At 49.2% G+C, this 25422-nt stretch overlaps 1 protein-coding gene across 1 annotated transcript; it reads right to left on the bottom strand.

Annotated features, from left to right (window-relative positions):
• Positions 1-1825: 1825 nt before the first annotated feature.
• CUNH6orf89 (chromosome unknown C6orf89 homolog) lies at positions 1826-24162 on the bottom strand. The gene is made up of 8 exons (XM_054290793.1): positions 24127-24162; positions 20631-20838; positions 19118-19283; positions 7097-7251; positions 6664-6785; positions 5473-5599; positions 4660-4783; positions 1826-4298 (listed from the first exon to the last, which is right to left on the bottom strand). Exons 2-8 carry the CDS (start codon positions 20817-20819, stop codon positions 4213-4215), a joined length of 969 nt encoding a protein of 322 aa, XP_054146768.1. The 5' UTR covers positions 20820-20838; positions 24127-24162; the 3' UTR covers positions 1826-4212.
• Positions 24163-25422: the final 1260 nt, after the last annotated feature.

Here is a 25422-nt window from a genome sequence, read left to right as displayed (position 1 = left end):
CAGGCTTTTCCCAAGTATTTACAAAGTTTGCAATATATTAAATTAGGACCATCCATAAAATTCTGCATTAAGTGCATATTCACATTCTTTTTTTTTTTTTTTTTTAATCCATCACTAACTTTAGTGTTCAGCATTGAAACAGTCTTTATGCATATATAGCTTTACTTCCCAGCACCTCTGAGCCTTTAGAATGTGGTTCCCCTCCCCAAGCCAAGGAGATAATGCTAAAAATAAATCACCTGCCATTTGTCTGAATCTCCAAAGCAAAGGGAAGTCCAGCATCTCCCTTGTCTAACTCAGCAGGACACTAAATCTGCCCTTTACAAGGAGGAGGTTCCTGAAGAGGAGGATTTTGAGCTCTACCTATAAAATTTACCAAGAGGAGAAAAGTTTGGTTTGCAGGAAGCAAAAACTCTTTGTGCACCCATCAAAATGGCATCACCGCAGGAAATGTTCCATTTTCTTGGGGGCCACAGGACTGAATGAGGACCTGGGATTGGGGTGTGTGGAAATTTCCCTCCTGGAGGGAGGGAACAAGAGGGTTTCAAGGCAGAAGGATCCCCATTTCTGAGACACTGGGGATTACAGAGCTCACATCTCTACCATGAGATGCTCTCCTGCTCCCCACCTCCTGCTGCTGCTGCTGGAGCCCAGGAGGCCATGAGGGAAGGGAGGTGCTTTGATCCAGCCCAGACAAAGCAGCTTCTCCTCCAGAACATTCCAAGAACAAGGCCTGGTGGGAGAAGCTGCAGTCTGGAGACTCATGGGGAATCTGACTCAAGAGAGACCCCTCAGGGGAATCAATGTGTGCAATAACAGTGGGCAGGGAAAAAAAAATGAAAAGGAACAAAGAAAGCAAAAAAAAAGAATCAATAAAAACTGCCATGTTGGCTCCCGTGGGGGCCGCTGATTTCCTGGTACTGCAGTAAATCATAATAATCCTTTCTCCTCCTTTCAGTTACCCTGAGTTCAGGACTGACTGACAGCACTGGTCAGTGACCCTGCTTTGGGGAGCAGCTTTAAACCACGATCCTCCTGCCCAGCTGATGGGGACAGCCTGTCCTTCCAGCCTGGCAAGGGCAGAGGTGCCCCCTCCTCTGGGCTCGTGGGTAGTACCGATTTCTGGGGTGATTTCAGAGCAGCTTTGCAGCCTTTGGGATGTGGGGTGAGGAGGAATCCATCTCCCAGCTCACAGGCAATGAGCTCTGAAGCACACAAAGGGATTTTAAATTGTTTTAACTGGGGACTTGTGTGAGCTGGGCAGAGTGGGAGATTGTCCAAACCAGCACAGAGAGTGCAAAAGGGGAGCTGAGGTGAGGGAGACCATGGTGGGACACCCCCTTTGTGACTCATGTGATCATGGCTGTGAAACCTCAACAGCTGCAGGAACAGCCCTGTTCCACCTCAGCAGGCCACCAGGACCACCAGCCTCCCCAGGGAAGTCCTGCAGCCTTTCCAGGGACTCTGGGAAGCTGCAGCTCTGGATGTGGAAGACAACCAGGTATCAAAACCTCCCTTTGGCCATCCCAGTTCTGCCATTGTGGCCTCACCTTTGGTTTTCCCACCGTGGCTCCTTGTCTGCCCTGGGATGTGGAAGGTGGGAGCACCACTCCTCTGGCAGCTGGAGACAGGAGCTGCTCTGGAAGCTGTGCTGCAGACTGGGGCTCTGCACTTGGGCCAAAATTGACTCTTTATCAGCAGGAGAACTGCCCTCCTGTTTTAGTTTAGCAGCTAATTCCTTACAGCCTTTGGAAGAGGAAGAGAAAATATACCGGAGAGCTTAAAAACAAATGATGTAAGCTCCGAAGGGAGCGAGGCTGGGACATATGCAATGTATCTGAGACAGAGCTGGAAACTTATGCAGAGCCCATAAAGTGCACTTGGAAGGCTGCTCTGCAAACAGGCCAGACTCACCAGCTCCTGTCCAACCAGCTGCAACTCTTCGAGGAAGGGAGAAGTACTACGTGAGAACATTTCTGCTAAAAACCTGCCCCTTCCTCCCCCCAGTCCAAACAACAACTGTAAATAGATCCATTTTCTCTGCTTCTTCCTGAAAGAGCCAGACAGCCACAATGGCTTAAGTGTGGCTCTCAAACTCCAGGCATTTCACAGACACTTGGGAATTGTCTCCGCAGCTCTTTTACAAGTTACAGTCAAGGACACTTAGCAGTGACAGTGTCACCAAACCGCCGCAATCTCAGCAAGAATGGCTCCAGCAGCATCTTTGAGCAAATGCTTTACAAAAATGGGTCAGATACAAAAGCAGTAAGAGGTGAAGTAACCTGGTCAGCCTTTGAATTTGATTTGAGAAGCTGCCAAAGTGTAAATAGCAACAGTCACTAATGAGGCCCTAATTCTGCCATCACTAAACTCCCAAATTTCCATTAACTAAGACCCAGGCTTTAAGAGGAGGGAGAGGGGTGGTGTGTGTGTGTGTCTTGGCATGTACAAGATTGAATGTAGTGTCATGAGTGTGAAATACACTCCAAGCAGTGAGAACACTAATGGAAGTTCTATTAGTCCAATTCCCTTTAATACTTGGTAACAAATTATATCAGTCCTTTTCTATCCTGAGAGAGCCAGACTCTCTCTCCCATTTTGGTTCTACTAGATCTGGTGTGTGTCCAGCACCAAGGGCCATGCACAGACTGACACAGGTGCTGGGCTTGTTCTCATTGTTTTGACAGGAGAAAAACAAGGGTTATGCATAGAAATGTTTGTAGTGTCAAGGCCTCAGACTGAATTCTTTGGAGCAGGAACTGTCCTCTGCCTTATTCTTGTACAGGAGCCAGAAGTGGTCATCCCACTTGGCAGCTTTTATCAACTCCCAATCAGATTAGCACAATGCTTGCTCCCATTCTCCTCAAAAACAAAGGCTGGACAGACATTTTCCCAATCTGTCATTTTACATGTACCTAAAATATTTACAGAGAAAAAGGCTCTTGCTCCTGAGTACAGAGTTAACTCGTTGTCAACCAAAACCCCTCCCAACTCCATATGAACAAGTGTGAGAGAGTATGTCCTGAACTCCAGCCCTGGCCTGTGAGTTCAGCCTGACACATCTGTAAATGATCTTCAGCAGTGGGATCAGACCCAAAGGATCAGACTTGGAAGGGACCGGAGCATCCGCAGTCTGCAAAGCCCGAACCCGAGCCTCTCTCAGGGCACTGGAGACAGCGCTGCTCCAGCAGCAGGAAACACGCAAAGGCAGCTTGGAAAGGACCCAGGAAAAACCAATGTTCATTCTGAAGACAGAGTTCCAGGTCTGGAAGGAGTCAATGCAAAAATATGCCAGGGAAGAGGGAGGTTTCAGGTGCTCCCAGAGGTACCGAGGGCTGGGAACGCAGGCAGTGCCTCCAAAAACAAGGAGCAGCTGAGAATGGCTGGGCAGCCCTTGGTGTCTGAGGTGAAAGCTGGACAGAGCTGCTCTCTCCCAGCCCCAGCTCCATCCAGAACTCCTCCACTGCCAGCACCTCTGAGATGTGTGTCGGTGTTTTTGCAGGAAAGGAAGTGGAGGTGAAGAAAAGCACAATTACCATTTGACTCACTCACACAACCTGCTGACAGAGAGCTGCAGAAGGGTGAACACAACACAGAGAGGCCCAAAGGGATTCTTTTGGTACAAGAAGGATGAAGTGGGTGAGAGTTTCTGCCCTCAGGCTCAAGGCTCTCCCCAGGCAGGGAGCAGGAGCCAAGGTCAGCTCTGCAGGGCTCACACAGCTGCAGACGTGAGGCAGAGCTGGGACACATCACCAATTCATTCCCTTTATAGAACTGGCCTGACAACACAGGCTCAAAGCTTCCTCCTCAGGAGGAATGTACACAGAAATGTCACACACCCCATCCACTCCCAAACCCCCCAGGAAGTTTCAGAAGTGCCATAATCCACAAAGAACATAAGGTGAATCTCATCCTGAGAAATCCATCTGCTGCTCCTGGAAAAAAAACCCCTTTGCTGCAAACCCAGGGCTTACCTGAGGGGACAGGGAGGGTCATAAATAGCTTGAGCTTCTCCCAAAATACATTTGAGGAAAGGCAAAGGATTACCTCAAGGGTCAGGAAAATAGTCCTTTTTAAACACTGTAAACATGCAGGGTGGCAAAGCTGCCTGCCCCAGTTGCCCCGGCTCGCTTCTCTCAAGACGCTGCCTTGGCTTCAAAGCTGAAAGTCGTCTTGTCCTGGGAACAGCTCTGTTTTCCCACCCCAGCATCCTTAGCTGGCAGCTCCATCACAAATCACAGCTGGCTCTGTCCCTCTGGCCATGAAGCTCATTGTCCAGTGATCTGTGCTGGCATAACCTTGGGAAGAGGCAATGGAGAGGCTCTGTTAGATGAGCCCATCCTTAATGAGCGCTCCCATTTCCACAAAGGGATGTGCTCATGCTGGAGCTCTTTGGAAAGACAATTCCCTCAGTGGGCACTGGGTTTGTAACACCCATTGTGCACCCACACTGCTCAGCTTGGAGCATCACCAGTGTTGCAGTTCCAGGCCACAAACTCACTCAGGATCACTCCCTGTGCTGTGACAAGCAGGCACACACCAGTCTGGAGGTGACAATGGCACAAACCACCATCCCAGGTGTCAGACAGAAAAGACCCAGCTGGAAGCAATCTCCTGATTCCACTCCCAGCCCCTGCAAGCCACAGCTCTGGTACTCACCCAAATCTCCAGCTTCCAGCTCCACCTTGAACACCTCACAGTGTCCTCTGCACGTGTCCAGAGGTGACACAGTCAGGGTGAGCTGCCCACTCCCAACAGCAAAGAGGCTGTGCAGGCTGTAGCTCTAGGACAAGAGGAGAGGATTTCAAAAGCTTTCCTTGACTCTGTCTGCCCAAAGCAGGGACAGCCACTGCCCTGCAGGCAGGTGAAACAGAACAAACAAGTTTGCTGCTCCACCAGTTACCAGTGGAGCACAGAATTTTAGCTGAGGTCAGCTGCATGCAAGGGTTCTCCTCTGCTCCAAGGCAAGGCAGGGCCTGCACATCCCCACAGCTCAGGAAAACACACAGGAGGAGATCAGGCCAGTGAAGTGTCAGAATGAGTGAGACACACTGCCAGAACAGCTCCTAAAATGCAGCTCTTAAAACAATTCTGCCCAACTGTGCTCAGAGAGATCTCACCCAGCTGTAGAGCAAGGCCAGACACATGAATGGAGCAGGCAAGGGGTGTTGGAACAAGGTGATCCTTAAAGTCCCTGTGTTTCTGTGACATTTCCAGCTCCAAGGGAGATGGGCACAGGGCACACCTCCTGCCCCAACAGGGCACATCTCCTGTCCCAAACTGGACAGAGGTGCTGGGAAGCACAACCACCTTGAGATGCTACTTTACACAGGGATGGAGAACTGAGACACCCCAAAAGCTCCTTTTCAGGACTGAATCGGCTAAAAATGCCCTGCAAATCCCACAAAAACTCAGAGCTGCTGGGAGACAACTCATGGACAGAAGAGAATGCCTTTGGAATTAACTTCTCACCTTATTCCCCAAGTCTGGGTGGCGGATGAGGAAGCAGCTCTCCAGGGACAGTGTCTTGGGGAAGGACAGCAAAGAGGAAGCAGGGAAAAATTCCTGAAGAATCCGGGATCTATTCACAGACTTGTTCCTAAACAAACCAGCCCATATTAAAGAATCATCATACAATGATAATGTTTGCATTTAAAAGCTACTTTTCAGATAAAATTATTGACAAACGTTCATGCTTGATAAACAGCATGACAGACTAGCTCTGGGAGTCAGGAGCAAGATTCAACCTCAGCCTCTAAATCTGCTCCTCCCCACTCTCTTCTGGGCTCCTGCACCAGGACCATGTAAAGATGGAGCAAACAGATCCTTATGGATACCTGAACTTCATTTCCCTCTCCTTTTCCTTTAAAATGATCCAAGTCATTAATCAGATCCATCAATTACAAAAGATGCAGAGAGGTGGCATCATACACAACCATAACTGAACCCACACTGTGAGGCAGGGGGGATCCAAGGTTATTCTCCAGACCAGGAAATGTAACTGGAAAAGGCCAGGTGGGGCTTGTTATCTTTACATCCCTGTCTAACTGATTAATTCTTCTGTACCCTGACCATCCCTCTACCAGTGCTGGCTCTGAGACCTCAGAGAACTCTGAGATACTCACATGTCTTGTTCACATTAAAGGCTTTGGCAAAGAGCTTTTGGATAAAGGGGCAGGATGAGAGTTGGCTGTATTTCTGCACAAGACCAAACACAAACTGCAGGATTCTTTGACTTTCCATTACTTCTCAGTGTTTGCAGAAGTCATAGCATCTCTTCTCAGTCAGCACCAGTGGTGGAGGATTTCCACTGAGCAGACAGAGGTGATAGAAATGTGAACCAGCTGCCTCAGGTGATCAGATCACAGCCCAGATGATTTACAGCCTGAAGAACAGTCCTTGGGATAATTTTATCTTATAAGAGGAGCAATAGCTGGAGACCAAGCACCAACTCTCCATTTTTAGTGCATAAGTCTCATCCTCAGAACAAATCAGTGGCAGCAAGCAGAAGCAGGCTGAAACCCACTCCTGTACACCTTCCCTCCAGTTAAACTGCAACTTGGCTCACACAGGCAGAGCCTGAGCACCCCTACAGAAAGGATGTGTCTGTCCGTCCATCCATCCATCCATCCATCCATCCATCACATGGTTTGTCTGACTCACCAGGGAAAGAAAAATGGGCAGCTCCATAATTCAGCTGAATTTTCTTCTATTATAACCTCTGCCAGTTCTGGATCCTGGGACTGAAAATGCTTCAGTTCTTCATAGGAGAGGTGCTGCCCTGTCTTAAAGAACATGAAACAGAGATAAAAGCTGTGCCCACAGGGTTGCCCCCTGCTCCCATTTTCCTCCCACTAAAAAACATCCAAGAGCAACAGCCACATGGATTGCTAAGTGCTCAAACACAATGATCATTAGTCAGAGGAACAATGCAGGGAGCTCTTTCCTCCCACATCTTTACAGGAGTGAAATATCTTCTTAACCATGTCCTGAATGAGCAGTTTGAGCTCATGGGTGAAAATACTGGGCAGGGGTTTTGGGCTTGTGCTGTTCAAGAGTTTGGACTCATCACCCAGCTCACCAATCCCTGCATTACCTTGATGAGAAAAGGCTGATGCCTCTGGAGCTTTTCTGATAGCTCTCTGAAGTCTGTCACTATGTGAAGGCTTTTCACAGCAGAACAGACTGTGCAGTTTGCAGGGAGTGCAGAAGTGTTCTGTCTGCAACCTGCTGCCCACCAGTCCTGGCATTCTGGGGAAAAAACAAGGGAAACCTCTTTAGTAAAACCAAAAATGGAATGGAAAGGAGACAAATTCAATTACAAACTCATTATCCCTAACATGAAACACTGAGATTTCTTATAGTTTCTGATGGCTGTAACTCAAAAAGAAGCAGCTTCACCAGCAGGGAATGTTTCCAGCACATTTTGGAGATAGAGCTGAAGGTTGTGAGCAATAGAGAGCTCATGGAAATTCCATTTCTCTGTACATGAGGCACACAGGCTCAGCTACCCTTCCATGAGCAACAGAGGGATGGCAACCATCATCTGTAGTGTAATTAAACTGAAACAACTCCATAAGCAAACGAGCAACCCAAAGGTGTTATCAAGGAGGTAACCCAGTAAAACAAAAAAAGATCCAGGGTGGAAAGAGCAACTCCCACATGGCTGCCACTGGTGTCATGAACCCTGCTAGGACATACCTGAAATTATCACCCTCCCCTTTACCACTGTGTTAATTTAGAAATTTGTCCCTGGCAATGGTTGCCCAATCTCTGATGTGCAGAAGATGCTGGGAAATGTCAAATTTCACCAAGACATGTTGCTGCTATTTTCATTCATCCCATGCATTGACTTGAAGATGAAATTGGGAGAAAAGTCCCAGCACGAGCAACCCCTGGACCACAGCCACACTCATTTTAAATTCCAGAACTTGTTGTTACACCACAATCAGCTGAACTGGCCTACAGTGAACACTGCATATGTTTACATCTTCCAAAATTTTATTTTTACATGAAAACACAACTTGATGCCTATATCCCACCTCCCTCTTCCAATTAACAGCTCTCCCAAAAAAACCAATAAATATTAAGAGAAGAGACTTGTTGCAGCAGGGAATGAGCAGGACAATGCTGAACACCCTCTGGATTTCTATGTAAAGGATGTGCAGAGCAGGCACCACTCTGAAAGGGTGTGCCTCTAATTTGCAGAACCACACAAAGATCAAATTCCAACTCCTGGCCCTGACAGAGACATCCCAAACTCCCACCCTGTGTCTCAGAGTGTTGTCCAAGCACTCCTGGAGCTCCAGCAGCCTCAGGGCTGTGCCCATTGCCTGGGGAGCCTGTTCAGTGCCCAGCATCCTCTGGAGGAACAACCCTTCCCTGATATCAACTCTGAATACCCCTAACACAAATTTATTCTTTGGAGATACAGCAGCAGGCTGTGAGAAATGGGAGAGCTTAATGGAAATTCCACTTCAAACACAGATTTTATGGCAGTGACAGCCCTGGTTCTGCAGCCTTAATCCAACAGGAGATGCTTAACTTGGGCAGTGGCAGCAAACCCATCCCAGGCCTGATCTGACAGGGTGGGTCAGGAAAAACCCAAGGCCTGGGACACATCTCACATGAAATATTCAGAGATCTGTCCTCACCAGCAGGCCCACCCTGCCAGCACATGTCAAAACAGCCCCGAAATCTCCTGGACATTGCTACAGGCAAGCTTGAAAAAACGGAGGGGATGGCAAAGGGAGAAAGAAGAGAGAAGTCTGGCTGAAAAAAATCAAAGATGCACAGCAGCTTTTTGAGGCAAAAAGACCATGCACAAGCTGCTTGTCACTGCCACTGCAATTTCCAGCCACACTCACACTCCTGCACAGGGCTAAGAAAGGATGAACAACACTTCATAGGGAAATTCTTGTTTTGTTTTCCCCTCTGACATCTGCAATGGGCCACGAGGAATGCTGCAGAGGATTTATGTTCATTTGGACATAACAACAAGGAGCAGACTGGGATTCATTTTGCTTCTTTCTTGCTGAGTATTTCCAACTCCCAAATGCTGCATTTCCCACCCTACTGCTGGGATATGGACTGAAAGGGATCAGGATATAATTCCTAGTCTTTCTGGAAGAGGCATCTATACTGCTTTCAGGGGAAGGGGAAAAAAGGCAAAACAAAGTGTAAAATCCTTCTTGCAAGCAGAAGTCCCAGTCCCATGAGAAACTGCTCCAATGTACTTTCCCTCCCTGCTCACAAGAGAAAAAAGAAAATCTTTGTTCCATGGCCTGTGGAAAGCTTTGGTTTTACAACAACAAAAAAACTCAACTCACAAAAAACAGCTGGTCAGTGACAGGAAACAAAAGGCTGAAAGATCTCACCAGAGAAAGGGCAGTCGCTGTGAAGAGAACACGAAAACATCTCTATGGTCTGTCATCAGATGGGGCGTAGCAAGGCTGTAATTTCTCTCTGGGCAAAACTCAGAAACCTCATCCCTAAGCATTAAGCACAGTTGTCCCCAAATTTTCCCTCTGGGCTCAGGGCAGTACCCCACGGAACAGGATGCTAATCAGCTTGACAGTACGGAGCTTGATTCCTCTTTTGAGCCAGCCTGGGATATTTGCATTCTCAATTGCTCGATTCAGGAGGTGATTTCTTTTCCCCATGAATAACCAGAGCACAGCACTGGCTGAGATGCATTTCAAATGCTGCAAGTGGGGTTGTGGGATTTTTTTTTTCCCCCTAGTAATTAATCTTTTAGATTTATTGTGGAGGGTGTTAGTCTGTGCACCAGCATGTGTGTGACTGGCATGACAAGTACGGGCAGAGCCTGCCCTTCCCAGGGAGGGTGGGAGGAGAGATGGAGCACACAGGAGCCAAGTGCCACTGGGGACCAGGGCAGGATTTTACCCAGGATGCTGATTTTGTCTCCTTACCCTCCCTGCATTCCTTTTACATTATCACCCTGCCTGCCCAGACACCCTGGGGATGGCTCGGTGGAGGCTGAGCGCTGTCTGTGCACACACACACACTGCTCAGGGATGCAAATGGAGGATGCTCTTTTCATCCCAGCACAGCCCTCACACCATGGTCCCATCCACTCCCATCCACACAGTGAAGTTCTGGGCGTGGGCAATTCTCCCTGAGGATCTGGAGTGCAGGAGAGCAGCTGGAGCAGTGACACATCCAGCTATCCATTACAGGACAGAAGTGTGGCCAACTTCTCTCTGCTTTCTCACCCCTTTTTGAGGGGTAGCCTTTGGTTTGTTCAACAGAACTTCAGCTCCCCATCGGCCATAACCACCTCATATTTCCTTTTATGTGTTATTATTTCTCCAGAACAAGAGCTGCCTTCTCTCCTGTGTCAGGACAGCTCCTAGCAGAGCCAGGCCTGGGATTTTCAGCTGCTAACACAGCACAGACCAAAAGATAACAATCTTCCCTCAAAACACATCTATGATTAATACTACAAGGAGTTTATGACTCTACTTTCCACTATGCAGAAAAATAATTTTCAAGTCACCCTCAATTTAAAATGAGCACCCCGCCCTTCTTGGCTGTTTTCACAGAGGATCTCCCAAATTTTTGGCTGCCCACAGCACTGGAGAGGGGTGTGTGTGCACAGCCCCAGAGATGCTGGGTGTGGATGATCAGATTGTAAACTCAAGGCTTCTGAGAAGACCTGGCCCTGCTTCTGCCCATTGCAGCAAAGCAAATGAACTGATGGAAACGTGCCCACATGGATGTGAGAGCAGGATCTCAGCAAGCCCTGCTCTCTTCAGGGACCCTACAGAGGGTGCAGGATCAATCTGCCACTGCAGAAGGCTCAAAGGGAAGCCTCTGGCAGGGGGAACTTTTGTTCCTGCAGGGTGCAGAGCCTAGGGCTGCTCCTGACCCTAACAAAGTGTTCAAAACACAAAAACCTCCCGCTTGCAGCACTGCAGGTGCTGAGGCAGTTTGCTGGCTCCCCACCACACTGCTTTGCTTCCCAGCACTCAGGGCTGCAAGGCTGAAGCAATCTCCACCAGGAAAGCACCTGCCAAGTGTGCACAGGCAAGTCTGGTCCCAGGGAGACCCCCCAGGACTTCACAGCCCCCCAGGTGTTGTGTCTGCAGGGGCTGCTGCTGCCATCACCCACAGGCACTGACAGGAAGCTCCCCAGAGGATTGGCTGAGGTACTGAGCAGCTCCACAGCCTGCAAAGGCTGGTTCCAAATCCCAGATCCCACTTTCTGAGGATGAGGCTATTCCCCAGACCTACCAGATACTTCACCAGGGCCAATCCTTGGAATATTCAAGCAAACATAGAATGAAATCCTTGGAATATTCAAGGAACTTCAGCAAGCATTTTGTTCCTGCAGGATACAGAGCCAAGGGTTGCTCCTGACCCTAACAAAGTGTTCAAAACACAAAGCCTCCAGCATTGGATGAACTCAGGGCTCCTAAGAATGGCTGTGCACTGAATATTCCCCAGTCATTTCCCTATCCTTTCTTGTAATTCCATTGTACAAACCCGGCTGTTTCATTAAAAGGGGATTCTGCCCCTCTGCCCTGCTCAGGTGAGACCCCACCTGCAGAGCTGCCTCCACTCTGGGACCCCAAAACAAGAAGGATGTGGAGCTGCTGGAGTGAGTCCCAAGGAAGCCACAGAAATGCTCTGAGGGCTGCAGCCCCTCTGCTCTGGAGCCAGGCTGGGAGAGCTGGAGTTGTTCATCTGGAGAGGAAAAGGCTCTGGGGAGACCTTGGATCCCCTTCCAGTGCCTAAAGGAGATCCCAGAGAGCTGGAGAGGGATCTGGGACAAGGTCAGGATGAGGGGGAATGGCTTCCACTGCCAGAGGGCAGGGATAGATGGGATGCTGGAAAGAAATTCTTCCCTAGGAGGGTGAGGAGGCCCTGGCACAGGCTGCCCAGAGAAGCTGTGGCTACCCCATCTCTGGAAGTATTCAAGACCAGGCTTGAAGGGGCTTAGAATAACTTGGGATAGTGAAACAATTTAGGCATCAATTCATGATCACAACATTTACACAGCTAAATCCCATCATTCTTACTTTACAGATCTAGGAATTCCAAGCTCTGTAGTTACCAGTGGCACAGTTTGGGAGAGGCATTTGGAGCACTTTGTTGCACAAGCAACGTTTCCATCTTGCTGCAAGTTCTTCACTAGGCTAAAAATTAATTTGATCATTTATAATGTCATGTCAAAGTCAGGCTAAACTGATGGGCTCTTAAGTAAGTCAGGCAGGAAACAAGGATTATTAATTACAGCCTGCAAGTCCTGATTAAGGACTGCATCACAGTGGGGCTTTAAATGTATACTACAAAGAGTGTCCCTGTTCAGCAGCAGATCCTCACCCCTCCCTCATATTGAACTTTTATTGTAGCTCTGGTTATACCAAATATATTTATGCCACGAGAAGAAAGCACCTCCCAGTTTGGTTCACAGCATTTTTAGGAACAGCAAGGAACAAAATAACAACTACAAAAAAGCCCACCAAGAACCCCTTTATTGTTGTTCTGAGTAGAAGTCAACAGCTTGAAGAACTACTCGTTCATCTCACTAATGGGTAACGGCTGCTCCACCAGCACAGGGATCATTAGTCAACCCCGAGCAAAGCATGAAAATGATTTTGATCCAACCAGACATTGTGAAATCAAGTCTGCTGAGCTGAGCCCAAGAGGAATTCACAGTCCACTGGGGCAAGAGAGCATTATTTCCAGCAGAAATCTGCACCTACCAGTGTCAAGAATGAAAAGCAGGGGCCAAGCTGTCAGGAAAGCATCCAAAGTCCAGCTGCACCTCTGGTTACCTGCCCCAGTGACAGCTTGTGCTGCACGAGCAATCTGCCTCAGAGAACAGCTTGGGAAACAAATCCCTCCCAGCTGCTGTCACCTGCCTGATGGTGGCCTCAGCCTGTACAAGGTTTGACATGTCTGTGTCACAAGTGCACAGAGAGCTCTGCCAGGCTGCTAAATGCCTCTGCAAGAGGCCACCTATGGCAAATGCTGATCCCAGAGAAGCAAATCCAAAGTAAGGATTCACTCTGCAAATGAGGAAACAAGAAATTTTGGAGACTTCACAATATAGAAATAAAAGGAAGAGTATTTGTGTTCCACAGCACCACAATGGTTTGGGGTTAGTTTACTGCCAGCAAACCCAAATAAACAGCTCACTGGCTGAACCAAGGCCAAAGTAACAGAGTATGAAGAGCTTGGCACCACCCTGCCCTGCAAAGTCAGCCGTTTTCTTTCCCCTTTGAACGAGCCAACACATGTCTGCTGGTTGCTTTCAGGTTATATCATAAAAGGGTTGTTTACACACACAAAAGATCAGATAAACTGGCAGCTGTGCAGTGACGGGAGGCAGCCCTGCACATGCTGTGACCCACAACCACCTCCAAATGCTTCAGCCCCCAAAGCGGGTGCATGAAAAACAAGAGTAAAAACCAGCTCAGCTCTGCTGAGGAAAAAAAAATAACATCCTTTGAGAGCAAGAGGAGAGGAAACAAGTTAGAAATCAGATCCTGCCTTACCTCCCAAGCAGCCTTATTGCTCAACCCTTTATTCTGAGCAGGCCCACACTCCTTGGGCTAAGGAATGGGTCAGACAGAGCATGGGCTGCAAAGTGCATGGGAAAAGGCTGGATGAACACTTGGGTTCTCAGCTCACAGTTAGGGCTGGATGAATATCTGGGTGCTCAGCTCACAGGGAAAGGCTGGATGAACCCCTGGGTGCTCAGGAAAAGGCTGGATGAATATCTGGGTGCTCAGCCCATGGGGAAAGGCTGGATGAACCCCTGGGTGCTCAGCTCACAGGGAAAAGCTGGATGAACCCCTGGGTGCTCAGCTCACAGGGAAAAGCTGGATGAATATTTGGGTGCCCAGCTCACAGGGAAAGGCTGGATGAATATCTGGGTGCCCAGGAAAAGGCTGGATGAATATCTGGGTGCCCAGCTCATGGGGAAAGGCTGGATGAACACCTGAGTGCTCAGCTCACAGGGAAAGGCTGGATGAACCCCCGGGTGCTGCTGGATGAATATCTGTGTGCCCAGCTCACAGGGAAAGGCTGGATGAACCCCTGGGTGCCCAGGGTGCTCTCAAGAAGCAGCAAGTCTCCATGCAAGGCAGGCATGCTGGATGCTCCCCTTTTGCACAAATCAGTGCCAAGGATTAAAACTCTCCAAGGCTGGAGTGAGAGAAGCATAGGGAAAAGTGTTTTGCCTGCAAAGGGTTAAGATCAGGGAAGAGACAGGGGCTGGCCAAGTGCCAAGGCAAGCCTCCAGCTAAACCCAAGGTGGGCCAGCCAAGAGGCAGAGGCTGCTGCCCTCTCCCAGTAACCAGCTGCTGCCCTCCCCCAGTAACCCAGCCTGCTGTGACCCATCCCCACAAATAGCTCTGGCACCCAGCAGGCTTTAGTAACACACTGACAGGCCATTTACAAGGTGTTGCTAAACACTGCTCCTCCAGCTGGGCTCCTTTCTCTACAATAATTACACATAAAGCTGTAAACATGATTTTAGCCCTACTGGTCTAGGCAAAAAGAGGAATTTAACACTTCTCCTCCAAGCTGGGGATAAGTTGCACAGGAGCTCTTTTCCAGCACTGAGATCCATGTGTGCTTTTGTCTCATTTTAGGTGTGCTGAGCATTTACTGACCCAGCTGATTCTGGACTGTGCAGGATGAGTGTGCCCAGGACCAAGTGTCATTATTAAAAGAAAAACTGGATTTTCTTCGAGGTCATTACAATCCCTGCTACCAGTACAACGTGCAAATTGTCACATTGGGTCACAGCCTGTTCCCCACTGACAGATGTGCTCTGCTGAGGTTTTTGAGCTGCAAGGACTGAACTTACCATGGGCAGACATGTGAGTTAATGTGAGAGCAGCTTAATGCTCTGCTCATCACATCATTGCATGGCTGACAGGGAGCAGTTACCAACCAGCTGACATCAAAAATCATATTTAGATATTAACAAAGCTATAGGGATGACACAGTTGTGAAGGAAAGAAAAATAAGGTAGAGTGATCACCAGTGTGGTTTTAAAATTTCTGTTAAAATAATAGAAAAGCCCCTTTTTTCATTTGGCTTTACTGCACACTTTGATAGCTCATGTATTCCTAATGCTTCCAAATGCTGGGAGAGAGGAGCACTTGTACCCCTATTTTGCACCAGAGAACTGAAACACAGAGGGAATCTCCCCTCTCCTCTTTTCCCCAGATCTGGATTGCTGCCCACCCTATTGCTCATCACTTCTGAAGACTTACAGGACTCACAGAGACATGAAGGATTTTATGTGCATTTAAACAACAACTCCACACAAACTCCATCCCAGCCTGTGTGAGAAATTAATCCACAATGCACAGGCCCTACATTTTCCTGGAATAGCATTAGATAGCTGTGAGTTAACCCATCAAAATACAGTGTTCTTTACAGCAGGTAGACCCAGAGGTCTGACAGCCCAGAGCCATTTAGAACCTCTCTGGGGTTAGAAATGAAGGAATGATGTGCCAAGAGCAGCCAATGTGACCCAGCAACAGGGCTTGCATAAACACCAGCTCAGGAAGAGCAAATGCAAACCACATTTCCAGAGAGCTTTTCCCCAACCACAGGGATCTTGCCCTGGGAAAACAGCTGGAAGAGAGGCACAGACCCAAGGGTCTAAGAGTCAGCTATCAAGGAACAAAGGGTGGGAACATAAGGTTTAATATGGGAATCGATTTGGGGAAAAAAAGTCAGCAAGAAAGAGAGCACAGAGACAGGCAAAAAGGAAATTTACTTTGGACTCAATCCTATAAACAATGCAAGAGAGTTTTGTGGATGCTGCTCCTCACCTCGGCTGCTCAAAGGTCCACCCACAGCCACTGACAGACAGACAGCCCTTGTCACCCACAAGGAAGGCACGAGGAGGGAGGGCAGGTCATCATCAGCAGGAGGGAGGGCAGAGCACATCCTGCACCTCTGCACCTCCCAAAGCCTCACCATGACTCTGACTGGAGCTCTTGGCTCCCAGGGGAAACCCAACAACTGAGCTGCCCTTGTTCTGCAACACAAACCTGGCTGCTCAGCCCACACCTCCCAGCAGAGCAGCCTCCAACCTCAACAGGAACAGAACCTCAAGAACCTCAACAGGAACACAACCTCAACAGGAAAGCTCCCCAAAGCTCAGGGGGCACAGCACAGCCCAGGCTGGCCCTGCCTGCCCAGGCACAGAGGAAGGAGCCAGACCACCCGTGCCCATGGCAGGGTAACGTGTGCCAGCACAGCCTCCAGCTGACAACAGGTGGTTTCCAACAGGAACAGCCCAAGCTGGCTTTGAACTGGTGCCCAAGCACAGAAAGCTCCAAGCTCCATCCTCAGCCCCCTCAGAATTTTCTTCCCAGAACCCAGATTGGGAAAGGAAGAGTCTGTACGTTGAGTCCCTTCATTAGTGGTTTTCTCTGCTGCTCAGGCACAGTGCAAACATCTCCCTTCCAGAGACAGAGACTCAGAGGGGATCTCATTAAGGCATATAAATATCTCCAAGGGATGCCAAGAGGATGTGCCAGACTTCTCCATGGTGCCCAACAACATGTTTTAGCCACAAAGTAAAACACAGGAAATTCCACCTCAACCTGAGGAAGAACTGCTTTCCATGGAGGGTGGCAGAGCACTGGGACAGCTGCCAGGGAGGTCATGTCCCCCCATCTGTACCCATCCCAAACCCACCTGTTCCAGGTGACCCTGCCTTGGCAGTGGGGTTGGACTGGGTGATCTGCAAAGGTCCCTCCCAACCCAAACTATTCTGGCATTCTGTGATCAGAGAACACCAGACCTGCCTGCAAGACCTCCTGGACTTAAACTCTCATCAACAAAGAAGACACAAAATTCAGCTTTACCCCTTCCCTTCAGCAGACCACAAGGCCAAAATTAGGGGCAAAATAATACAACAAACAAAAAAGTAAGGCTGAAAGGGCTTGGGGGAGCACTCAGCCCCAAGCCATGGAACTCCTTTTTCCAGATCCCTGCTGGATGGCTTCACCAGTGTCCTCTGGGCAGCAAGCTGTGATGGTGACACCAGTGTCACTGGGACAGTGTCAGTGGCTGCAGCTGCCTGCTGGGAAGCCAGGACATGAGGGATTCCCACAGGAACCCAGCCAAGGTTCAGCCTGGGTGCTGCACTCTCCCATTTAAATAGCCAGGGTCTTGTCCAGGATCAAAGTCACTCCAGCCAACCCCAAGTCAATCTGTTAATTGGGACATGCTGTGGCTTCCACCACAACCTAATTCTGTGCAAAACAGAGCAGGAACTGCCTCTCCCCTCTCCTCTTTTCCCCAGAACTGGATTGCCGCCCATCCTATTGCTCATCACTTCTGAAGACTTACAGGACTCAGAGAAATGAGGAATTTTATGTGCATTTAAATAACAACACTCCATCCTTCCCTTTTCCCTTGTTCCTCTGGATGTTTCCCCATCTCATCATTCAGCTGATTTTTCCAAAGGTAGGCCAGAACTGCTCCTGCTCTTATTTATCTTGACAAGGAGATCCTCATGGTTTTAGGCAGCTCTTGTCCTACAAACTTTAGCTGTGCCAAGGAACCTCCCTGGGCTCTTCTCATCCAAAGGGACCCTGTGGTAGCTGAAGGAAGAACCTGTCAACTTTCTGGACAAAATCTGATTGAACAAACACAACAGAACCACAGAATGGTTTGGGTTGGAAGGGACCTTAAAATTCACCTTGCTTCACCCTGTGCCATGGGCAGGGACACCTTCCACTGAACCAGGTGACTCCAAGCCCTGTCCAACCTGGCCTTGAAAGCTTCCAGAGATGAGGCAGCCACAGCTTCTCTGAGCAGCCTGTGCCAGGGCCTCCCCACCCTCACAGGGAAGAATTTCTTCCTAACATCCAACCTGCCTTCATATTTAGCTAATTTCCCCTTGTCCTGTCACTCCAGGCCTTTGTAAAAAGTGAAATGAGCATTAAAATTCCCATTGGATTCCACCTCAATACAGGAGCAGGGGGTGTTCACCCATGGAAAAGCTGGAATGAAGCAGATAAGCAGGCTCCTAATGTCAAGTGCTTATCAGAGCCATCTTCTCACCTTTGTTTTTCACTCCCAGAATATCCCAAATCATGAGGAATAACAGGAACAATGGGGGATACCCTGTCCCACCCATACAAATTGGAATCAACAGAAATCCCATGTCAGCAAGAGGGAGGGAGAGAATGCAGAATGGTGCTGGCATTTCAGGGAGCCCTTTTTAGCTCTGGCAGGAAGGTCAGAGCCAACACAGACATCTCCAACACAATGAGGTGCCCAGGCTAAATATAAACATGACAAGGGCACGGCTACAGGAGTTTGTTTTTACAGTGTGCCACATCCCTGCTCAAAATAATTCACAGCTTTATCATCACTGACAGTCTTTGTGTTCCAGCAGAGGCAGAGCCCAGGCTTGCACCCACCTGCCAGGCTAAGTGAAATGATTAACCAAGAATGAGAAATAGCCAAACTTTTCCATTTCTATTGTGCCATTCTAGGAAAATCTCGGATGTTGCTCTCCTGTGATGGGATCACCTCACAGGGAACCCTTATCTGACTTCCTCCCACACACACATTGCCCTTAATGTCACATAAACATGACAGCACTCAATCCCCCAGGCCTTTCACAATATGCCACTTGGCAAAAATTCCTTTTCCTTAAACCAGGCCACAAGTTGAGGTTTTTACACTTTGCTCACAGATATCAAGATCTGGTTGAGAAACTGGTTTTGCCTTACTCAGAAAAAAAACAAGAAAAGGTGACATTTCCCTAGCAGAGCTATCTCAGTTCTGGTTCTCAGAAGTGCAAAGATTTCTAGAGAAAAGGGAACTCTTGTGGAAGAAAGACCCGAGGTGTTAAAAGCAAGGAAAAGAGAATGTGCAAGAAGAAAATTATCAAGTTAGAGATAAAATATGCTTCAGTCCCAGTGAAGCTAGAACTCAGGCTGCTATTTTTAAGTTCAGTGGTAGGAAAAGAGAAAACCATGATGCCAAGCCAGCAACACATTTGTGGCACCCTGGAGACATTCGAGTGACTCTCGTGGCTGGTATTTAAGTTGGTATTTCTTGCCAGGCTTATGTTCTAGCAGGGAAAACATTTCCTTACTCTCCAACATGTACTTCTTGGCAATGGGCAGGGACAGCAGGCGGATGTGCCCGACGAGGGAGCCCCAGGCCTGGGCTCTGGAGAGTGGTGCTTCAGGTGGCAGAGGGTTGTAGGGCTGGATCACCAAGTAAACAGTCAGCAACACCAGGCCCAGGGTGAGCAGTCCCTGCAAGGGAAAACAGGCACAGAGTTAATCACACTGCAAGGAGCTGAGGTGTCCTCACACCAGGACACACCTTCTGCTGCTATCAAAGGGCTGTGGCTGTGCAGCACACCATGAACATTCCTTATTTTTGCTGTGTCTCCTCGTTCAGCTGCAATGCTATTTATGTGCACAGAGTTGTCAGCCAGTTTTATTATTAGGGCTGTCCACGGATGAAATTAAGCAGCCTCCAAACCCAAGCCACACAAACAGCTCTGTTCCTGTATTTTAGCACTGCAAATAATCCAGCATGAGATCAATCAGGATTATCTACAGATAGTTCCTTTTCCCTACCTAATCAAATAAAAGCTTGCACTCCTGCCATGCCTCTTACACAAGGAAAGCCCTGTGGCTTTTGCAAACATCCGTCAAGCCTCGAAATACTTTGGCAGAGTTGGCACCAGCTCCCTCCTCCATACCAGAATCCCAAATAAGCCTTAAAGAGATGACATGACGCATTTCTCCCCCTGGCCAAAGTCAAACTGAATCAACAGCAAAAACAAGAACAGAAGCTGAAAGTTCAAATTTGCAGTTTCCTGTTCTCCTGCCTCATTTTACAGCTTTTTATAGGGCACGAGGAAGAGAGCTTGAATTTTTTTTCCAAATAAAATCCATTGCAATGGATTTGTAGAGATGACACTAAAGTATTACTGAATATTATGTCAGTGGGAAGATTTTTAGACTTGAAGCAAACATCTGGTCCAGTGGAAGGCGTCCTGCCCATGGAAGGGACTTGGAACTGGATGATCTTCAAGATTTCTTCCAAACCAAATCAATCTGGGATTGAATGGTCTCAAACCTACCTAACAACAGCATCCTTTCACTCACTTTGCAAAAGTTTTTACAGAATCTTTTAGTTAAAGTTTTTAAAACACTTTTCTATCATCAAGCATGATGATAATAGCTTTATTTCATAGACCAGAAGGAGAATAAAGACATGTAGAAGTTTGTGACAGGGTCAGAAACAGAGCCATGCTCACTTCAGGACTCAACCCTGAACTTCAAGAATCTCTTTCCTTCCTCACATCTCCATTCAGGATGCCAACACTGAGAATCTTAATCTGAAAAATCAATCCAAATCCCATTATTTAATAATTTATGGGAAAGGAAGATGTGGACAATGTAAATTTACAGCACATATGAGCAATTCCAAAACTTGGGCAGCCGTCCTCAAAGCAGCTCAAGGCATGAAGGAAGGAAGCTACACTTCACAGTGGAAAATTCATCAAGAAAATGCAATGGGAAATAAAAAGCTCAGGGAAATAAAAACACACCATCAAATGCTGTGTTCATGCACAAAAGTCATCTTACCTTGTAGAGAGCCACTAAGACAGGGTACCGTGGGGGGCCCCTCTGGGGTTCGTTTCTTTCCAAGAGCTGCTTGATGAACTTCTCAATGGCTTTTTCTGACATGCCACACTGGTGGCCAGTCTGCCTCACCAGATCAATGGTCTCTGAGAGCTTGTCATAGATGCTGAGCTCGTTGGCTGAAAGCTCCATGGCCTCTGAGGAGAAATCCCTGAGGAGAGATGGGGTGTGTTAACAGAAATCACCTGCAGCCACACAACCCAACAGCACAGCCATGCCAGGAATGTGGCAGTGCCCAGGAAAGAAGGAAGGATCCTCTGGAGCAAACCTGCTCCCAACCAACAGCACAACACTGAGCTGCACTCCTAACAGCCTCTGCTGCTTCAGGATCTCCCACTGACTCAAAGAAGCCGTGAAATTCCCTGACAAGGGCAGAACCGGCCGAGATTCGCAGCTTATGTAAATGAACAAAGCTTCCCAGCAATCCATGAAACTCCATTTATTCATCTCCTCCAAATGAATCCGTCCCATAAAGCAATTGCTCACCGAGTACAAAAGCCAACAATGCAAAGCTGATCACCACACACAGCAGCCCTGCTAAGCCCTCCCGTGCTACGATTTCAGTGGCTTATTTTAACCCGGATTTGTTTTCATTAAATCCCCCGTCAGCACCGGGACAGGACAGAGAAACAAGCAGAAAGCGTCGGGCAAAGTTCGGCAGATTACAATTTGTTTAAATTTTCGCAACCTAATGTCAAAGCCAACCGATTATTGAGTAAGAGCGACGTGAGAGCAGCTGCCCTGCAGGCAGCAAAGCCCCCACCTTCCTCTGCAAGCTTGCCTGCAGGTCAGAGATGCCACAGAACTAAATATCCCAGCAAGAACTGCACTGTGCTGGGTGACAAAATGGCATTTGACAGCAAATTATTTCTCACTTATATAAGAACACACCCATGAGAGATCAACGTTAAGTTGCAAAAAAACAAATAAAAAAAAAAGTATATTCCTCTACCACTCTGCCACAAAGGCCTCTTTGAGAGCAGCTGATGGGCTCAAGAAAAGATGTAAAGAAATTGCTGGACAAGGTACAAGATGCCAATGTGAGAATCACGCTGTAAAAACTTTTCTCATTATCTGGGAGAAAGCACTGGCACCGCCTGGGGGAAAGGCAGAATCTGCAGAGTTTTGCTTTGCCTCTCGTTTCTGATGTGGGTAACACTAACCTGATCAAACTGGGCCAGCTGGGGGAGAGTTGAGCAATGCTCTGCCCTGAGAGCACAGCCTGAGGATCATCACATAAAAAACACAATAATCACAGCTGAAAACTGAAATCACACCCCTGTCCCCATTTTGTTTTACAGCTTCCTAGCCCCAGGAACCAACTCATGAATCCATTTCACCCAATTCACCACTTTGCTCCCCAAATTCTGTCCCTGCCCTGTGAGAACTGCAATTATTGACAGGGTTCTGCTCACCTGAGCACACACTGACCAGCCCTGAGTAACAAACCACCTCAACTCAGATTTGCTCAGCTGTCATTTGTCCTGGCTGCTCCCACGGCACAAATCAGCCACAGCTCTATGTATGGACAGAACTACAGACATGATAAGGCTCATATTTGAACTCTGGTTTGCCTTTAAAGAGCTGGCTGACAGCTCTCCCCCTAAACCACCTACAAGTCACAACTCAAGCAAGGGGGATGTTAATATCTTCTTTTTAGTGCAACACTGGGATGTATTTTCAAAAATCCCCACATTTCACAGCTTCAGTGGTTGCTCTTCTCCCCACAAGATCTGTTCTGCCCTTTCACACTTGTTTATGTGGTCACATGGAGCATCAGATCAGGAAAATTATCTGGCTGAAAAATAACCCTGATTTGTTTCAGCAGCTGCCTAAGCATTCAACTCCAGCAGTTAATGTCAGATGTTATATTAACATCAGTGTCAAATTTCTAGCCACAGCCACAGAAACACCAAAAAGGTAAAAATGCCAAATTAAAACCCAACTCTGAGAACATACTGCACTGCATTACCAGGTTAATTAGCTCCTGGCCCTCTTCTACCAGCATTCCCTGCATTCCACGCAAATATTTGTCCCAGATCTTGTCACCTGAGCAGCCCCATGGGCAAGCAAAGCAGGTTGGGTCTATAATATCTCATATTAACCTCTCCAAGACAAGAACTTTTTTTTTCTCATCTGTAAAGCACCTGCCATGCACGTGACAATAAAAACAAGCTTTACTAACTTTTTCATTCATGCAATACCCTAATTCATGGAACAAGCAGGAGCCAGCACATCTGCAGGATATTAAAGGCCTTTTTTCCCCCCCCTCTCCAGCTTTTCTGGTTACTCCAGTTGCCTGGACACTGTAAGTGCTGTGCTAAGTGGTCTGAAAGATTATCTGGTGTCCTCTGGCTCCTGAGTGCCAAAGCTTTCCCCTCTGAAGCTGTCCCAGAATTCCAGCAGATTCAACAAGCTTCTCCTGCTTGCAGCCTCTGCCTGGAACCACTTATAACAAACATCCCCACAGAAATGCTGTCAAACACTGTGGTTTCCCCTTTTCCAAACAACACAAAAATCCTGCTAAAATACAACACTGAGATACATCCCAGCTCCCACTCCTCTCCATTTACATTCCACTCTGAGCAAACACCTTTGTAGACAGCCCCTGTAAATCACAGGCACTGAAAACCCAATCCAGCTCCTTGACAAATTCAAGAGTAACTCAATCCTCCAGCTAGGAAATAAGGCATTATGCTCCCACATTGCTGGGAGAACAGATGAGGCCTGAAAAAACAAATAGCAACCCATTATTTCCCTTCCTATCCCTACAAAATAATAACAACAGGCTACTGTACCCTCATTGCCATCACACACACTGAGCAGGGCTCATCCCTTGCAAACCCCTTAGAGAGAGGCCTTTGAAGGAGGAACCCATATGTTATTCTGGTTTTTTATGAACTCCAGCACCCCGGGAGGAATCAGCAGCTCTCTCCAGGAACAGAAACAGTGATGGCACTTGGCTGGCAGGGTTTGCACCCCAGCACCCAGCTCTGCCCACAGACCCCAGCGTGGTTAGTCCAAGGCTTTACAAGGTAAATATTTAGACAGAAACGGTGCTGGAGGAGTCTTTAAAAGGGAAAGCTCGCTTGCCTTGCGGGTGAACCTACAGTGATGTACATATATATAGATTTAGATATAAAAATATATTCCCATCTGCTTGATGCCGCCTCTCTCGCCCTGCCAGGGGATCAGGTCCCAGCCCTGCTCTGAAACCGCTCCGGAAGGATCCTGACCTGGCCACAGCCCCACGGCCTCGCCCGTGTTCTTCTGAGGCAGAGGAGCCCTAGCCAGGGGCTATTCTTAAAAATAAATCAGTAAACTAAGCAGGACACCCCCCACCCCGGCCTCCCCAAGCCGGGGATCCCCCCGGCCCAGCCCGCGGTCAGAGGCCGCAATCCGGGCCCCCCGCGACCCCCGCCCGTGCCCGCGGCCTCACCCCGCTCGCGTCCCGCCCGGCGGCTCCTCCCGCTCCGGCTGCGGCCCCGCCCGCCCCGCTCCGCTCCGGCTCCGGCCCCGGCCCCGGCTCCTCCCGCGGCGGGGCGGGCACGGCCTCGCCCCGCTTCCGGCTTCCGGCACGGCCCGGGGCCTGCATGCTGCCCGGGGATCACCGCGTTACCCGGGGAGCTAACACTGCCCGGGAAACCGGCACTGCCCAGGGACCGCCGCATTGACCGGGGAACCAACACTGCCCGGGGAACCAACACTGCCCAGGGACCGCCACATTACCCGGGGAACCAACACTGCCCGGAAATCCAGCACTGCCCAGGGACCGCCGCATTGACCGGGGAACCAACACTGCCCGGGGAACCAACACTGCCCAGGGACCGCCACATTACCCGGGGAACCAACACTGCCCGGAAATCCAGCACTGCCCAGGGACCGCCGCATTGACCGGGGAACCGACACCGCCAGGGGATCTCCGACAGTGCCTGGGGATCTCCGACAGTGCCCGGGGAACCAACACCGCCCGGGGAATCAACACCACCCAGGGATCTCCTACATTGCCCGGGAAACCAACACTGCCCAGGGGAACCGACACTGCCCGGGGACCGCCACACCGCCCAGAGAACACCGTCCGGAGAACCCCAGCACTGCCTGGGGACGCCGCACTGCCCAGGGAACCAAGGCCGCCCCGGGGAACCCCCACATTTCCCGGGGAACAAACACTGCCCCGGACCGCCACATTGGCCGGGGAACCCCCACATTGTCCGGGGACCACCACATTTCCCGGGGACCCAACACCGCCCGGGTCGGCCACATCCCTCAGGGAACACGGTCCGAGGAACACAAACACTCCCTGGGACTCCCAACACCGCCCAGGGAACCCAGCCCTGCCCAGGACCCCCTCACCACCCGGGGCCGGGCCAGCCTGGGTCCCCCAACACTGTGCAGGACTCCAAACACCCTGCTCAGCCCAAAGCCTCAACATTCCCCAGGACCCCATCAACACCTGTCCCTCTGCTGTCCCAAACACCCCTCAGGATCCCCCAACACCACCCTGAGACCACCAACACACTGTCCTGGGACTCCCAAAAACCCCCAGGACCCCCCAACACCTGCGCCAGCCTCAGGGCCTTGCAGTGCCACAAACATCCCTCAGGACCCCCAACACCGCCTGGGACCACCAACACTGTCCTAGGACCCCCAAAAACCCCCAACACCCACGCCAGCCCCAGGGCCACCAACATTCCTCAGGATCCCCAACCACCCTGGTACCTCTCAACAGCCCCCA

Source organism: Melozone crissalis, unplaced genomic scaffold (genome assembly GCF_028551555.1).
Source record: "Melozone crissalis strain CALT ecotype California unplaced genomic scaffold, PUWL_Pcris_2 ptg000086l_1, whole genome shotgun sequence".
NCBI lineage: Eukaryota > Metazoa > Chordata > Aves > Passeriformes > Passerellidae > Melozone > Melozone crissalis.
Note: the sequence above shows the minus strand (reverse complement) of the source record. Positions and strands in the feature narration are given on the sequence as shown.

Coding starts and splice junctions, on each gene's coding strand:
- CUNH6orf89 (XM_054290793.1), bottom strand. CDS start 20,819: ATGGAGCTTTCAGCCAACGAGCTCAGCATCTATGACAAGCTCTCAGAG. Junction 4,784..5,472: donor ACCCAGACTTGGGGAATAAG/GTGAGAAGTTAA, acceptor CTCTTGTCCTAG/AGCTACAGCCTGCACAGCCT. Junction 4,299..4,659: donor GCTGGAAGCTGGAGATTTGG/GTGAGTACCAGA, acceptor CCTCTTCCCAAG/GTTATGCCAGCACAGATCAC.